This window comes from Azolla caroliniana, unplaced genomic scaffold (assembly GCF_043228905.1).
Source record: "Azolla caroliniana isolate FFs.n. ecotype wild unplaced genomic scaffold, voAzoCaro1.0.p SCAF_16, whole genome shotgun sequence".
Classification (NCBI taxonomy): Eukaryota; Viridiplantae; Streptophyta; class Polypodiopsida; order Salviniales; family Salviniaceae; genus Azolla; species Azolla caroliniana.
In genome coordinates this window covers 5,126,184-5,140,152 of record NW_028230451.1, presented here as the reverse complement: position 1 = coordinate 5,140,152, position 13,969 = coordinate 5,126,184, and the positions used below count along the sequence as shown (strand labels likewise).

The 13,969-nt window shown below is 37.2% G+C and overlaps 2 protein-coding genes across 2 annotated transcripts; both read left to right on the top strand.

The window, feature by feature from the left end:
• The first annotated feature begins 560 nt into the window (after window positions 1–560).
• On the top strand, window positions 561–9,492 carry LOC147853743 (DEA(D/H)-box RNA helicase family protein). Its single transcript, XM_087332104.1, has 20 exons — window positions 561–1,242; window positions 1,807–1,959; window positions 2,080–2,148; window positions 2,239–2,345; window positions 3,579–3,657; window positions 3,950–4,123; window positions 4,905–5,053; window positions 5,155–5,250; window positions 5,365–5,467; window positions 5,546–5,608; window positions 5,696–5,757; window positions 5,896–5,992; window positions 6,076–6,194; window positions 6,280–6,322; window positions 6,401–6,502; window positions 8,177–8,281; window positions 8,374–8,460; window positions 8,554–8,879; window positions 8,972–9,050; window positions 9,170–9,492. The coding sequence occupies exons 1-19, from the start codon at window positions 595–597 to the stop codon at window positions 8,985–8,987; spliced, it is 2,598 nt and encodes an 865-aa protein (XP_087188230.1). The 5' UTR covers window positions 561–594; the 3' UTR covers window positions 8,988–9,050; window positions 9,170–9,492.
• Window positions 9,493–10,857: 1,365 nt separating this feature from the next.
• On the top strand, window positions 10,858–13,969 carry LOC147853742 (pentatricopeptide repeat-containing protein At1g08070, chloroplastic-like). Its single transcript, XM_087332328.1, has one exon. The coding sequence runs from the start codon at window positions 11,025–11,027 to the stop codon at window positions 13,398–13,400; it is 2,376 nt and encodes a 791-aa protein (XP_087188454.1). The 5' UTR covers window positions 10,858–11,024; the 3' UTR covers window positions 13,401–13,969.

Sequence of the window (13,969 nt, the reverse complement as noted above, 5' to 3'; positions counted from 1 at the left end):
TGTTTTTGTATATTGCCTTTGGCCATTGTAATTTCAATACCAATGGAGGATATTTTTTTAGAAAAAAATAAAATAAAAGCAAACCTGCTCAACTAGCTCTATTGAGCACAAAAGTGGGGTATATTATGAGCATCTACTGCAAAGCGAAGGGGTGTATGTGTGTGAAATCATGGGGGAATTGGGAAATGAAATGGAAGAAGCTCAAAATAGAGAGAGGGGGTAGTAGTGTTTGGAGAAATAGAGGAAAAACACTCAGAGGGGTAGTTCGGAAATAATTAAAACTTTGGTCAGGAAAGAAGCTCAACACAGAGAGAGAGGGGTATAGTGTTTGTTTGGAGAAATGAGGAAAATACACTTAAGAGGGGTAGTTCCGGAAATAATTAAAAGCGTTGTCGGGAAATGAAAGGGAAGAAGCTCAACACGGAGAGGGGTATAGTGAGGAAAAAAAACACACTGAGAGGGGTAGTCCCGGAAATAATTAAAACCTTCGTTTTCTACGTGTTAGTATTTTTGTACAACTAACACTGACTATACATACCCCTCCCTTCTCTCCTTCTCTTCCTTCCTTTTCTGCTTCGTTTGTTGCAGACGACGATGAACAAAGGCTTCAAGTTCGACGATGATGCCCTGGACGGCCATGGCTTCTCGGCCCCCCCTTCCCAGTCCCCATGGGAGTTCTCTGGCTACTCCCTTACCGTCGCCGAAGAGCACCTGCAGCGCAACACCACCCCCATTGATGTCAAAATCCTAAACGCCAAGCAAAGGAAAGATCAGCGGAAGCATGCGTGGCTTATGCAATCTCCGGTCGAGGAAGCTGACAGAGATGGTGAAGGTAAAGGTGAAGGTGAAGGTGAGGATGAAGATGAAGATGGTAAGCAACATGCCAGCGGAGAGAAAAGCTTGAACTTTAGGCAAAGGAAAGAAACCATGATAAAGGGAGCTCAAGGGAAGAGATGGGAGAGAGATGACGATGAAAAGATATGGGAAGAGAAAAGCTTGAAGTTTAAGAATAGGAAAGAGCAGAAGCAACAGTTGGCCCGAGAGAGTGATAGTGAAGATGAAGAGAATGTATGTATAAACGAAGACGACGAAGAAGGTCATGCTGTAAATGAGGATAACAAGGCTAAAGATGAAAGAGCTAGCGATGAAGGCGAATCAGAAGAAGAAGAAGGAGGAGAAGGAGAAGAAGAAATGGTTGATTCCTCCAAGAAAGACAAAAAGTTGCAGTCCAATCAAGAGAAGGTAAAGCTTTTTATTTGTAGTGAGAGAAATCTGCTTTCTCTTAAGGCAGACTTCACTCAAACTATTCAATTAACTTCTGCCTGAACCTTTTCTATTTTTGGTGAGAGAGCTTTGCTTGGTATTAAGGAAGGATTCTTGCCCTTTGATGATGAGTTTGTGTCTAAGTAAAAGCTTTCTAACTGTGTTAAATGAGGCGTCAATTGGTTGAGAGACTTCTTGTGATCTCAAGAGAGATTTCTTGCTTCAGTGTCTCACTGGAATCTGCATTTCTGTGTCAAGAGGGAGAATTCATGCCTTTGTATGGTGTGTCTATGGCTATGCATATTGATGAGATTAACTTCTATGATCTTCCATTACTTTGTCTATGTGTATTGGTGAGATTGACTTTGTTTAATATTCAAAAAGAGCGTTCATGTCTTCAATCAATGCCTGCATACTATTTCAGTGCTATCATTTCATGCGTTTGTTTGATCATGAAAAGCTGAATTGCTGTATTAATGTGACTTTTAAAACTAATTGGTTGACAGGAAGCTAACCACTGTTCATTTTCCACCCCTGTTTCAGGTGATAAAACAGGTGAAGGTAAAGCCTGGTAAGTATTTTTGTTCAGATGTCAACGCGACGTTCAGTGCGAAGTCGTTCTTGGATCTCAACATCTCTAGACCTCTTCTACGAGCATGTGAAGCTCTTGGATACAAACAGCCTACCCCAATTCAGGTACATTTGAAATTTAATGTTATTAAAATTCAAAAATTGAAGCTGCTAAAACTGAAAATGTATTGTTATGAGCAGAAATATGATCACTAACTTCTTTCCCTTGGCTGACTCCCCTGGCAGGCAGCATGTGTCCCTCTTGCATTAACTGGGCGAGATATATGTGGGAGTGCTGTTACAGGCTCTGGCAAAGTAAGATTTAACCGTTATCTCTTTAATTGAATACAAAGAAAATGTCTAAGTGAAAAACATGATGGTTTTATCTTTCTGTGATGCTTCCAGACTGCTGCTTTTGCACTGCCATTACTTGAAAGGCTTCTGTTCCGACCTCGAAGGATACCTGCAATTCGTGTCTTGATATTGACACCAACAAGGGAACTTGCAGTGCAGTATGAAACATCTTTCTTTCTCTCTCTCTCTCTCTCCCATATATATGCCATGGTTTTTATTCCCAGCCTTCTCAATAATGTTATGAAAGCTAGCTGAATGATAATGGCAGCTATGCAAGCATTCTATTGGTAGTGTATTTAATCTCTAATGCTCGATAGTTAGTATAGCTTTGTAGGAAAGGTTAGAGTGTATACGATGGGTTTGAGGTTGAGTACTTGTCAATACTATGTTTTCTTTGTCAAAGGATTTACGTTGTGCTTTATTGTTACCACAAATTCCTTTATTGGCTTCAAATCTCCATGAACAGCCCTATGTATACTTTGTGAGGTATTTACCTGATTTCTCAAATTCCAATGGTATAACCTAACTGCAATGGAACTATTGATTTAATATCTAAAACTAAGTGCTTTCACTCCTAGATTTTCAAAATATGATTATATTGTTTTCCCGGTGTCAAAGATTTCTATTATAAAAATTCAAAATAATTTGATATGGTCGAGCGAATAAAAGGATCAGTTTTACTGCAGAGTGAGCAAAATAAATAAGTGAAACAATAAAGTGACTGGATATATGCAAATCTACTGGGATTGGCCAAGGGTCATTGAAGGGATTTGGCTGATTTTTTGTCCTAGCCAAAGTTTCAAGATTGATATGCTAGCAACTAGAGGACTTAGTAATGTAGTCTTATCTCTCACATGGATATAAGGCTCCCTGGAATGACTAACTATGCCAATATGAATCTGTGGCAATGTTATGAGTAAATTCAAATTCTGTCCTCTAGCATCTGATTCATTGCAAGTTATTCTAGTTATCGTAAGTTTCTCTGCAAAAGTTATTTTCATTTCTTAATTCTGTAACTTAAGTGATAGTTTGGTAGAATCTTTAGAGAAACTTCAAGCATCTATATGGTGTCTCAGTAGTTGTACCATATGAAGATACTGAATTGTACAATGTGGAGTTTAGTATCTGTTTGGATTTGTATCATGTATAAAATGGGGAGCCTCATTCATAAAGTACATTTGAATAACTGAATATAATTCTATCTGTTTCCTGGTACATTGGTTTTTACAACTTCAATTAAATCTAGGTTTATTGTTTCTACATGTATCTGATTAAACTGTAAACGTAGATGCAAAATTATGCTCTATTAAGGGATTTGAAATGCTGTATCTTTAACCTTTTAATTCCACCATGTCCTGTATTGATTCTGTTGTTTCTACCTACTTTGGCAGAGTTCACAGCATGATTGAGAAGTTGGCACAATTTACTGATATACGGTGTTGTCTTGTAGTTGGAGGACTTTCTAGTAAGGTGATAATTTTTGCCGGAAACTTTGTGTTGTAGAAATCTTAGTTCAACATGACTTGCAATGTTTCTCATGTAGTGCAGTCAAGTTCACACACATGCCACATCTGACTTGCCATTCCATTCATGAAGGGATGATAACAACTGAAACAATTCTTTCCATGAATTTCATAACTTTTTATGTCATGTAAATTAAAATCGTATGTAATTAATTTAGGCATGAATGAGCTGATGATATGCAATTATCAATTTGATTGACACGAAGAATTGACATGCCTTTCTGTTGGCTTCCTGCCAGGTCCAAGAGGTTGGGCTTCGCTCAGATCCAGATATCGTAATTGCTACCCCAGGAAGAATGATTGATCACTTGCACAACACACACTCTGTGGGATTAGAGGACTTGGCTATCTTGGTTCTAGATGAAGCTGACCGGCTCTTAGAGCTTGGTTTCAGCAATGAAGTCCATGAACTGGTAAGTTTTGTGAATAATACATTTCATCTTTCATCATTTCAAGTTCCCTTGTTAAAACCTATTAATTATAAATATCTATACTACTATAAATATATTATAGTTGTCAGTCCTGTGGAAAATACAGTTTGGGGATACTTTTTCATATGTTACTCGAGCATTGCCAAGTTTAAACGTTAGCATGCAATGTGAAAGCAAACATTTGGCGAACAGTTGAGTTTGGATACCGTTGTACAAGCAGAGCAGACTTTGTCTTGCTATAAATGCAGTAATGTAGCTAGATGTCTATTAATTTTCAACTAGTCATATTAACTAAGTTAAAGATAACTTTCAGATGATGTTGATTTATAGATAAGACCATTGAAATTGATTTATAGTTAGATAATCATCTATTGCATGTTAAATTTTTAATGGATGCATTATCCAGATGTATGTATTACATTTGGTTTTATCCATAGAATGATGGAGAGATGTGGGTTTGGATTATGCTCCTTATTATAAACGCACACATATTATACAGGGGTTTTAAGAGAGCTTATAAACTCCTATGTTTTAAGCTGCCCAGGTTTCTTTATTTTCTTGGAAATAAAAAGACCAGACTTGACAGAATGTAAGGATACCATTAATTACTATTCATTAAGGGTTCAGATGCATTGCTTTCTAGCAGGATGATGTTGTACCATTTATGGTGTTACATATAGTATGTTCCATAATGAAATGGAATCATTCTTTACGAAAGTTGTATATATTTTAAAAGACTTCATTTGGGGATTATGTCCTTTAGGTACGACTTTGTCCCAAGAAAAGGCAAACAATGCTTTTCTCAGCAACAATGACAGAAGAAGTGAATGAGCTGGTAAAGTTGTCTTTGGTCAATCCCGTAAGACTTTCTGCAGATCCGTCCACCCAACGGCCTGCAACACTTTTGGAACAGTATGTCTTTATAATTGGAATTAGAGGGTGGAGCTAAAGTTGATTTTTCAAATTGAAATTGAGCTTTAAACAATTGTTGTTGTCCTATTTTTATGGAAAAGAGTGGTAAAGATAAGGCCACAACATGAGGGTGATAAGGAGGCTGTACTCTTGGCACTTTGCACCCGGTCATTTACAACCAAAGTAATTATTTTTAGGTAATAATCTTGTGATTCTATACCCTTGAGAATGAATTCAAGGAGCTTAATTACTTGTGAATGTTAGAGGGACTTAATTACTGTCAAATGTTAAAAAGTCAATGCTATATGCAGTGGTACAAAAATTGAAGCCCACAGGCTCAAGATCTTGTTTGGCCTCTCTGGTTTGAATGCTGCTGAGCTTCATGGAAATCTAACACAAGCACAGCGGCTCGATGTATGATTGTAAAGGATTTCATTGATTTTCTTATTTTCTGCATTGTTCTTTTGTTTAACTTGATATTTGGAGTGGCAGGCATTGGAATTATTCAGGAATAAGGATGTGGACTTTTTGATTGCAACTGACGTGGCTGCTCGTGTGAGTGATGTTTCTGGGTTATATGGATTTCGTTTGTTTATTGACTTGGTCAAAGATACCAGTCTGGGAATGATTTCTATATTGCAGGGCCTTGACATTGTTGGTGTGGAAACAGTCATTAATTTTGAATGTCCCCGAGATATCACCACGTTAGTATTAAAGCATAATAATCTTGTTTTAAATATGCATATAAGTTTTCTATGCAAATACCTTCAACAATTGCATTCTTGAATTAAAACTCTTTCATTTAGTGAAAAGCTTTGTTCACTGCTCCTTTCTGGCCACAGCTATGTACATCGTGTAGGTCGGACTGCAAGGGCTGGCATGAGAGGATGTGCTGTTACTTTCATTTCTGAAAATGATCGCCTGCTAGTAAAAGCAGTGGTTTGTTTAGTGCTTTTGTTAATTTGGAGTGGCTTGAGTTACTCCTATCAATGAAATATAATGCAAGCTACCTCCTGATTCAGGCTAAGAGGGCTGGATCCAAGCTTAGTAGTAGAGTAGTACCCGTGGATATAATAATGAAGTGGCATGACAAAATTAATGAAATGGAAAGCTCTGTGCGCGCTGTAATCAAAGAGGAGAGGTATCTGTGCTTTATGGATGTATGCTAAAATGCATGGCTATATGCTTTATTTAAATTAGTCTGATATTCTAATTACATTAACCAGGGAGGAAAGAGCCTTGAGGAAAGCTGAGATGGAAGCAAATAAGGTAAATTTTTCATATCTTCATTTCTTTGATTAATTTGGATTAGTATCAATGTTTTCTGATTTTTATTTTGTTATCCAGGCACAAAATCTGATGGATTATGAATCTGAGATCTACTCACGCCCGAAGAAAATTTGGTTCCAAACTCCAAAAGAGAGAAGGCAGACTGCAAATGTTGCTAAGGTAGAATCATGTGTAAAATTAACACTATAACAGAATGTAGCAGTAGATATAAAGAGAAACAATCTCTATATTGTTGCAGTGCAACAGATTAGCTAAAAGGACTTTTGTGTTGCATATTTAAAACTACGGGAATATGTGCCCAATGAGACTAGGGTAACTATCCTGATTATGTCTGTTGTATGGCATATTTGATAGTAAACAGCATTTTGTTGCATATTTTATCGTAGGGGAAGCCTAGTACAGGCCCAAATATGTGGCTTAAGTAGTCTAGGGTAACTGCCATGATCATGTCTCTCACAGGAAGATCCTTGCCCCTCCTATTGGGGTGGTTTCTATTTACATAGGAGGGCGTTTCAAAATTGGCCCAGATATTTGTCTTGACTCTTAACTAGACTAGGGTAACTGGCATGATCATGTCTCTCACAGGAAGATCCTTGCCCCTCCTATTGGGGAGGTTTCCATTTACATAGGAGGGCATTTCAAGACTGTGGCTATAATTGATGCTTATTTAGAATAGAAGTTGAATGCTGATTACTACATGGGTGATGTTGCCTCTACATTTTAATGCATTTGACTATGTTTTTAATTTTTGATGGTTAATGTTGACGACAGTGTATTTTATCTCTACTATCACGTTTTGACACTAGATGAAGCCTACTATATGTTACATTTTCATGTTCTGACAGTACATGAAGCATATTATATGTTTTATTATCATGTTTTGAATATAGACCTAATTTTTTGAATAACTTTTATGGTTGTTGTAAGTCGTCAGTTTATATCAAATGAAAATATATTGCCACTATCTTACCAAGATTTATTGGTAACTAATTCACACATGCCATCTTCCCTTCCCTGCATTTGATCTGTATCTATATGATTATGTTTCAAGTACCTTTATGGACAGGCCCATCATACATTTGGATGACTAAGGTATTCTCTCTTCTAATTAATTATCAAAAAGCATATCATGAACACTGGGGTGATTAAATTCTCCTCTCATCTAGTAGGCTATATTCTTCATGTGCTGATTATAGCTTCTGGAATTGGTACTTCAAGGCTATGGGAATGCCATCGGCACTTCTGTTTCTGCATGTAGAAAACAGTCTTTATTAGACCTAATATTCTGTTTTTCAAATGTCATAAACTGAACGTAGGGTAAATTACCTATGAGTCTGAAATGATATTTAATGTAAAATCCACATCTGCAGGATAGGAATGTATAAAAATTCTTCTCTGGAGAGTTTTGCAATGATGTTGTAAGTGTGGGGAGTTGCCAAGAAGACTAAAATCTATACACAGACTGTGGGTCTTTTCGAAATGTGATGGAACCTACCCCTTTTTCCATTTGACAATCTAAACTTGCCCCACATTGTTGCATGAGATTGTATTTCGTTGGGCCAAATGCATTGTTTTGTGTGGAAGTGTCCGAAACAAGCTGCTTTACCCCATAAAACAATTCTTACCTGCTACGATGTGCAGAAAAGTACAGTTTTCATGTCATAAATATTCCTTGATCTTGGTATGCCCATTCTTGGGTTGTATTGAAATACTTTTTAACAACTGCTTTGAACTCTGTACTGTTAAGTGATGGTAAATAGTCTTTTATATTTATCTTTAGTTTAATTTGTGATTTTATTTAGCAATATTATATGCGTTTGTTTACAATAATAGGCAGCAAGGAGTTCAGATATGAAAGAAAACAAGATGGGAAGATCTTTAAGTGTTGAAGATGCAGAGAAGGCTGCTGATGCCAAAAAGAGATCCCGTGAACTTGAGGTATTGTGAACTAGAACAATAGTGATTTCGCCTATTTAGCAACTTCGATAGTGATATCTTCTAGTTTCTAGAATCTGACCTATTATCTACAGAAAAACATGACACGAAAAAAACGAAGGAGACTTGAAGCTTCCCGAGAAGCTGCTACTGAGGACACAAGTGAAGCTGAATATGAAGATGTATGTATAGCTACGTTACAATTTAAAAATATTTAACATCTGGTTTTTTGGCAATATCTCAAGTCCTAATGTGAAAGTATGTACTTCTTTCAGGAAAGTGATGTAAAGAAGGGAAGGAAAAAAGGCTCAGCATCAGGGAAACAGGGTGGTACAACGGTTGCAGAACTTGCCTATCGGCGGGCAAAAGCTGTGAAAGCCTTGGATAAAGCTAGAGAGTCTGGGAAATTAAGAAAACCACCAGCAGGTATTAATAGAAAGAAGCCCAAGATTGTTCGTGAGAAAAAGAAGAGAGCAGAAATGGAAGAATTATTCCAAGGGGACATGACCAAATCAAGAGGAAAGTCTCAGAATTTTGGTAGGGGTTCAAAGCCAGGGAGGAAGCCGGGTGTATCAAGAAAATCATTTAAAAGTAAAGGAAGGTAAATATATAGTTGTGCAATTTGCTTAATGAACCATCTGTTCATCTGCTATTCTCTATGGTTATCTCTCCCACTTATTGATTCCTTTTCAGGTACAAGAGGAAATAGTAGAAATTGTGTGAATGTAATCTAAGATGCATTTATCAGCGCGACAATTCATCATTGCGAAGGGTAATTTCCTTGTGATTGATTCTGTCAAACTCATTCTGTTCTCAGTTTGTTGCATTGTCATAGTTTTGATGGCTCCATTAGCTTTTGGACAATGAGTAGATTTGTCTGCTGCTATGTAGGGACATGTGCGAAAGACTGGACAGGATTGCTCAAAGCAAGAAAGCAATGGATCGAATTCTGATGATTACAGCAGTTGGCTTCCACATTTTTTTAGAACTCCATGGATGTTCCTCTGCTGTTTACATTGGCACAGTAAAACAAATCCTTTGCAGACGGTTTTGGAATGATGTTGTGTTGTAAAATTGTGCCTATTGGATACTGAGGGGGATGTGGACGTGGACATGTGCATTCTTTTGATGAGAAAGGAAGATCTATATAAGAAGAAAGTTGAGGTCTTACTTGTACCCATTCTTTCTGATTAGAAATTGTTTTTTGTAAGTTTTATGGGACTTGTTTATCGGCATGCATTGCTTCTATGCATCGGTTGCCCATTGTTTTGAGGATCATGGTTTGCAAGGGTTCATTGTAGATCTTGATTAGAGTGAGCATTTAAATACATTATTGTAGAGCTCGAAACAAGTTCTGTTCAGTCAAAATATATTTCATTCAATATTTATTTATGAGAAAAATAAATACCCCTCGTAGGTTACTATATATCAATAGTAGCCCTTGCATTTTTAATAATGTCAGCGTGTAGCAATTGTAAAACAGAATTCTGTTTTTAATAACATTAATTTCTCCTTAAACTCTGCCTGGTAAGCATCATTGATCAAAATAACAAGTATGCTATTTGCATTAATTAGTAAGCATATGAATTACAATTTACTGTATGAAGTATGGTAATGCATCTTTCCAGCCGTAACTTTAATCAAGATAATAATCATGCTACTTAACATTACAAAACACTGTACTGTATGTATGTGGTATTTTGATCTGGGGTCAAAGAGAGAAGAGAGCAAATGTCTGTCCCCAAATTCTTTGTACATTATCGGTGCTTACTGGTGATACCATTGAGAACAGAAATATCAGGACTTATCTAATGATATGAAGAAAATTGTAAGAATAAGAAGGCCTTTGAATGAAACTAAAAGAACTAAAAGTAATGTATGCTTGCATTATTGCTGTTAATTAAAACTTGCTAAAAAGTGGATGCTAAGATTAGCTATTCTTTTCTAAGACATCTTTAAGCACATCCATAATCCATGATCAAAGTTAAGTGAACTTGCATTATGTCTTGCCATACAATCCCAATTACTGGAATGATTGGTGTTATAGACACTATAGTTTGAATTGTTAATGGATCAAGCAGCATCTTTTTTGCTCTTAAATGCCTATAATCAGCCACTAATATTCTACACTTCACCTTAGGCGAGAGAGTAGTTGCTTAATTTGCACGATCATTGAGATGTTTATTCTCATCCATCACAAATTGTCTACAATAATAGCTCAAACAAAGAAAAACATGAAACATGCAAACTATCTTGTTTGAGAGTGCAAATTGAAAAAGAAATGTGGAAATGGGCAAGATTCTTGAATATGGCAAATAAAACTCTAGTTTCTGATATATCACAAAGGCCAAGAAGGGGCACTTGTCCAGCAAGTTACATGCTCAAGTCTGACATGTCAAAACATTAATTTTACATAGCTACTATAACATCCTATCGTAGCAATAGGTAGGGCGAGAATTATTCTATGTATTTTGGGTTAAAACTGCCCCCCCCCACTGTGTATGTATGTATGTATGTATGCATGTGTGCCACATACAACATACCCACAGTTTCTCTGTTTTACTTGTATTTGATGAAACTACCACAGCCTCATTCCTGTCGATATCGACGGCCAGAGCACAGACACACCCCACCAGCGAAGCAACAGCTTTCCATGGAGCCTTCGCACGGAGGTGAAGAAGAGCCCTTCTTGCCTCATTGATCCAACAGTAATTTAACAGCAGGGCTTCTTGTGTCAGTGGCAGAGATGGCTGGAATCGAAGAGTCTCTTGCTCTCTCACTCTCGCAGAGTGAATTGCCAAGGTTTGACGTCTTCCCTTCCCTTATCCACAGTTGCAGGAAAAACAAAAGCTTGGAACATGCAAAACATGTAGAAACACACATGTGTAACATAGGTCTAGATTACCATAAAGCTTTAGGAAACTATTCTGTGACCATGTTTGTGGAATGTGGTAGTATCAGTGATGCTAGAAAAGCTTTCAGAAAACTTCCTTACAGGTATGAGAGCTCATGGACGGCTCTTATATCAGCGTATTTTGATGAGGGAGAACCAGACGAGGCATTTCACATTTATGAGCACATGAAGAAAGATGACATAGATCCATCCACTTATACAGCAGTTTCCATGTTGAAAGGTTGTGCTAGATCAAAGGATATTGTGCGCGGTCGATCTATTCATGATGAGATGAAAATGAAGGGATTGGAACATGATTTGTTCGTTTCAAGTGCATTAATTGATATGTATGCTAAATGTGGTTCTTTTATAATAGCAGAAGAGATCTTTAAATGTTTGCAGTCACCAGGGCTTGTTTCTTGGAATGCATTGATTTCTGGATATGTAGATCATGGTCTTGGTGAAGAAGCATTAAGATGCTTTAAAGAGATGCAGTTTGATGGTATCACACCCGATTCTGTGACGTTAACATGTTGTCTGAAAGCTTGTGGTGATATTGGTGCATTTTATGAGGGTCAAGAAATGCACAAAAAAGTTGTTGAAGTTGGGTTAGAGAATCTACAGGTGGAGAACACATTGATTAGCATGTATGCCAAATTTGGTCGGATGGTCGAGGCACAAGAAATCTTTGATTGTATGTTATTTCATGATGAAATTTCATGGACTGCATTAATATCTGGGTATACTGACCAGGGATTGGGTCAAGATGCTTTGACTTGCTATGAAAAGATGGTTATGACTGGTAGGACTTGTGATGCCATCATGCTTTCATCAGTTGCAAAAGCTTGCACTTGCATAGGAGACATAGATGAAGGACGAAAAGTACACACAGAAATCATACTGAAAGGATTCGAAAAAGTTTCTTATGCTGGGAACTCTTTGATTGATATGTATTCAACATGTGGTTCCCTTAAGGAGGCATGCTTTGTCTTTGAAAATCTTCCAAACCGGAATGTTGTGGCATGGACAACATTAATTGGAGGATATGCTCAACATGGGTGGTATCAAGAGGCTTTGAGTTGTTTGGAAAAAATGTCTCTTGAGGGTGTAGTTCCCAATGTTATATCATTTGTTTCTCTTTTAGATGCATGTGGTAATATCGGAGCCATTGAGAAAGGGAGAAAAATTCACATACAGGTTGTAGAAAGAGGATTAGAAGAGGATCCATCCATTGATATCAGCTTGATGAGCATGTATATTGAGTGTGAATCTCTGGTAGAAGCTCTGGATATATTTCAAAAGATGAAAATAAAAGATGTTATTGCTTGGAGTGAAATGATAAGAGGATATGGAATGAATCATGAAGGAGATATGGCAATACAATGCTTTGAGGAAATGGTAAAACGGGGCATAAAACCAGATGCTATCACTTTCACTTGCCTTCTTAATGCATGCTCTCATACTGGTCATGAAAGTAAGGCTCAGGAGTACTTCAACAGGATGAGAGAAATGTATGATGTTGTACCAAGTATAGAACATTACGTGTGCATGATTGATATTCTTGCAAGATCAGGGAACACTTATCATGCAGAGAGGTTTTTTGAAGCACAATGTCCTGCATCAGAGGGAACATGGGGAGCTTTGTTGAGTGCATGTAAAACATATGGGGAGGTCGAATTAGGATTAAGGTGTTTTGATAATCTTTGCAAAATTGTCCCAAAGGACGGTGCGTGGTATGCGTTAATGACAGATATTTTGTCTAGTGCTGGTAGATTGGATGATGCACATAGAGTTGAAAAAATACGGAAGCATATAGGGGCATGGAAGAAACCTGGGATTGCTTCTATAGAAGTGAACAATAAGGTACACAAGTTTGTAGTGGGAAGTCAATATACCAATGAAATTGCATTGAAGTTACATTCTCTTGGTTTAAATGTCAAGTATGAAGGGCACATGCCAAATCTCAATCTTATTTCAAGACAAATTTCAGACATGAGAAAAGAGACAGCGTTACATGAGCATGCAGAGAAATTAGCTATTGCATTTGGTTTGATAAGCACACCACAGGGAACCACTTTGCGTGTGTCAAAAAATATGAGAATGTGTAATGACTGCCATAGTGCGAGTAAATTAATATCCCAAATTGAAAAACGAGAGATTATTCTTAAAGATGACTGTTGCATCCATCACTTCAAAGATGGGTTGTGTTCCTGTGGGGATCTATTTTAGTCGAATGCTATTTTTCCATTATCAGATTTGAAGCTATGGCATGCTGCTTCATATGCAAATAATTTAATCCTCAAACAGCCTCTATGAGTTTCAAAGAGTCAGGACCAATGCTTGTGTTTGATTTCAAATAATATAATTTGCAGGGTGTACCCACCCATGGAATGTCTTATATGTGAGGGTAGAGCTGCTGTGGAGGATATTAATTTGCTTGATAATGATAGCAATTCTTCTATGTAGATACGGTGGAGAGATGATCTCTATATAGAAAGGAACAGTAAGTTATTGTAGAATCTGTATGTAGACAGGATCACATATGAACAAAACAATTTGGGCTTTGAAGGCAACCGAAGGACATACATTTGAGACATTGGGATGTGGATTCAGGCTCTGCTAATAAGAGCTGACATACCCTTAAAAATAATCATTTTTTAACAGTCATATACACGGCCATTTTTAAAAATTACAGAGTAAATAATGTAACAATATGAAAAGACCTGGCCTACTTTTGGTACACCATGTAATACAATTCCCACTAATCTGTGTTTAATGAGTGCATATGAACATGTGGA